Source organism: Pygoscelis adeliae, unplaced genomic scaffold, assembly GCF_000699105.1.
Source record: "Pygoscelis adeliae isolate BGI_AS28 unplaced genomic scaffold, ASM69910v1 Scaffold45, whole genome shotgun sequence".
NCBI lineage: Eukaryota > Metazoa > Chordata > Aves > Sphenisciformes > Spheniscidae > Pygoscelis > Pygoscelis adeliae.
The window spans coordinates 13751721-13752084 of NW_008825114.1; the positions used below are offsets into that span (position 1 = coordinate 13751721).

At 61.3% G+C, this 364-nt stretch overlaps 1 protein-coding gene across 1 annotated transcript in view; it reads right to left on the minus strand.

Moving 5' to 3' along the window:
- ISCA1 (iron-sulfur cluster assembly 1) overlaps positions 1-52 on the minus strand; it is a 9273-nt gene extending 9221 nt beyond the window's left edge. The window contains exon 1 of the mRNA XM_009328193.1: positions 42-52. Within this exon, the coding sequence (XP_009326468.1) occupies positions 42-52 (11 nt within the window). The remainder of the gene's footprint in view (positions 1-41) is intronic.
- Positions 53-364: the final 312 nt, after the last annotated feature.

Genomic DNA, 364 nt, shown 5'->3' on the forward strand with positions numbered 1-364 from the left:
AGGGAGGCGGCTGTCTATGGTAACACGGAGGCGGTACATACATAGTCCCCATCTACGAGAAATGCGGGCAAAGACCGTGAATGTGTATTGATGGTCACACAGACGAGCTGTTTAAAACGGCTTTGCGTAAGGCCGTTCAAAAGGAAGCGATGGCACCGCAGGCAAAACCCGTGCGCAGAGTGGTCCCCTTCGGACAAATCCCTCAGCGAAGCGCGCAGGACCCGGAGATGGTGGCCGGCACCGTCCGTCAGGGATAACGCACGGTGGATGCCTTCTCACCCGCCAGCTCCCTCCCCTTCCCTCCGGGTTTGAGCCCTCGAGGGGCTGGGTGAGGGCCACGTGGTGGTCGGAGCCCGGCTGCTCC